A 1,787-nucleotide genomic window follows, 5' to 3' on the forward strand; every position below is an offset into this window, starting at 1 on the left:
GATTGTTTTTCCCGATTTACCGACATTTCGTCGTGATTATTTCATATTACCGTCTCGACGTCGAAAACGCGTCTGTGTTGCGATGCATACACAATAAGAATGTGATTTCCGTAACGATTTGATCGCGATTACACCGACAGTTCGGATCCAGCAAAGGTTCAGGAATTCTTATTTTTTACTACATATATACAGTTTTAGAAGACGGAAGAGGAGAAAAATTTATGTTTATTCTACAAAGGGGGGGGGGGGGGGGGAAGTCATAAGAAATTAACCAATCGTAATCAATTATTTTTCTCGTATTCGATTGTGATTGGTAATTTCTTACGGCTTACGACTTTGTTGTAGAATGGACATTAATCAAAATACATTTATTTTATAGAAACAAACTTTGAGAATCTCAGAATCCAAATAAAAAGATCATGCAATTCTTAGAGATACTCTTAGCTCTAAATCGCTAGCGATGAGAGATAATAGAAATTATTTTTTTGAATGGAGAACTCGTTGGAGTAATTTGACTACTGTCGTCGACAATGGAATACGTACGTTCATTCACGCACCTTTACCATAACACTCTCATGCTCCCTGATTACTCCGATTTTTTCCTAATTACTCTTCGGAAAGCTCGTTCTGCCGATTGAAATCACCGACGCGATATCCTCCACGCGGATCCCTTCGAGTGTGCCATCTTCTCTCTCATCAGGACGAACAAGGTCTTTCTAAAGCGAATCGTTTGCGTACTGGAATTTACATCATCGTTGTCCTTGGCGTATCGACCACGACGTCGCCTGGCACAGTTTTCCTCGGGATTCTTAATCGCACACTGACGCACATAAAGCTTCGAAAGGCGCTTCAAGGATGCTGTTCGAGACCGAATCTCATAGTGGACCACCACCGGCGGCGGTGGTGGTTTTCAGTCCGAAACGAGCACTACCGCTGCTGTTGGTTCTACGCTGCAGCGTGTAGATCATCAACGCGTCATGTCGCGGAGAGTGGAATATGAAACACGGGGCTAAAGAGCGGAGAGAGAGAAAGAGAGATTAAAAGAGACCTGCGAGGGAAAGGAGAGACCCGGAGGAGAGGAGAGGGACGAGACAAGGGAGCGAAGGGCACAGTACGTGAAAGCACTCCGGCGTGCCAGTTGGAAAGCCAGGCTGCGAGTCGACTGCTGGCACGAAAACTCGGAACGTGCGGCTGGCTTAACCGCCGTCCGCCGATCGGAGCTGCGGCGGGGGGAAGCTTGCGCAAGCTCTCTGGCGTTCTCTTTCCCGCTGTCTTTCTCCCACGACGTCGGCATGGCGGAACGTTCTCCCGTTCTCTATCCTCCACCCGTTCTCTCCGATCCCTCTGTGTGCCCCGTTTCGCAGTTCCGTTCCCCTTCCGTTTACGATGACTTTCATTGAACTGCTCGCTGTCCCCGCTCAGTCCCACCGCTCTGGCCTCCCCCTTCCCACCCCTTCAGCTGCCCTGCGATGACCTATTGCACCTATTGCCACCGGCACCGGTCCTCCGTCCTACCACGTTTATTCCCGACCCTTCTTCTATACCTTCCGATGCTTCTATGTTGTCACCTTGTTTTTTTCTCACCTTACTCTCCCTACAGCCGTCTTGTCCTCCCCCTCTCACGCGGTCCGGGCAATCGATACTTAGGCATGTTTAACGCGCGTAGCGTGCTTATCGTGCGAATTTAGTACTTCCGCTCCATGAACACGCACGCGAATACACGGGCCGCTATTAAAAATAAAAGCCGTCGCAACGCCGCCGTCGCTACCGCCGCCGCCGCTGCTGCC

The 1,787-nt window shown here is 49.5% G+C and overlaps 1 protein-coding gene across 3 annotated transcripts in view; it reads right to left on the reverse strand.

The window, feature by feature from the left end:
* LOC108724469 (uncharacterized) overlaps positions 1-1,221 on the reverse strand; it is a 9,725-nt gene extending 8,504 nt beyond the window's left edge. For 2 of the 3 annotated variants that reach the window (XM_018450862.1, XM_018450863.1), the window contains exon 1: positions 558-1,221. In XM_018450862.1, the coding sequence (XP_018306364.1) occupies positions 558-566 (9 nt within the window). In that variant the 5' untranslated portion in view covers positions 567-1,221. Of the gene's footprint in view, positions 1-543 lie in introns of all 3 variants that reach the window. The other variant, XM_018450864.1, reaches the window with a different exon arrangement.
* Positions 1,222-1,787: the final 566 nt, after the last annotated feature.

Source organism: Mycetomoellerius zeteki, unplaced genomic scaffold, assembly GCF_001594055.1.
Source record: "Mycetomoellerius zeteki isolate Tzet28-1 unplaced genomic scaffold, Tzet1.0 scaffold3, whole genome shotgun sequence".
NCBI classification, from domain to species: domain Eukaryota; kingdom Metazoa; phylum Arthropoda; class Insecta; order Hymenoptera; family Formicidae; genus Mycetomoellerius; species Mycetomoellerius zeteki.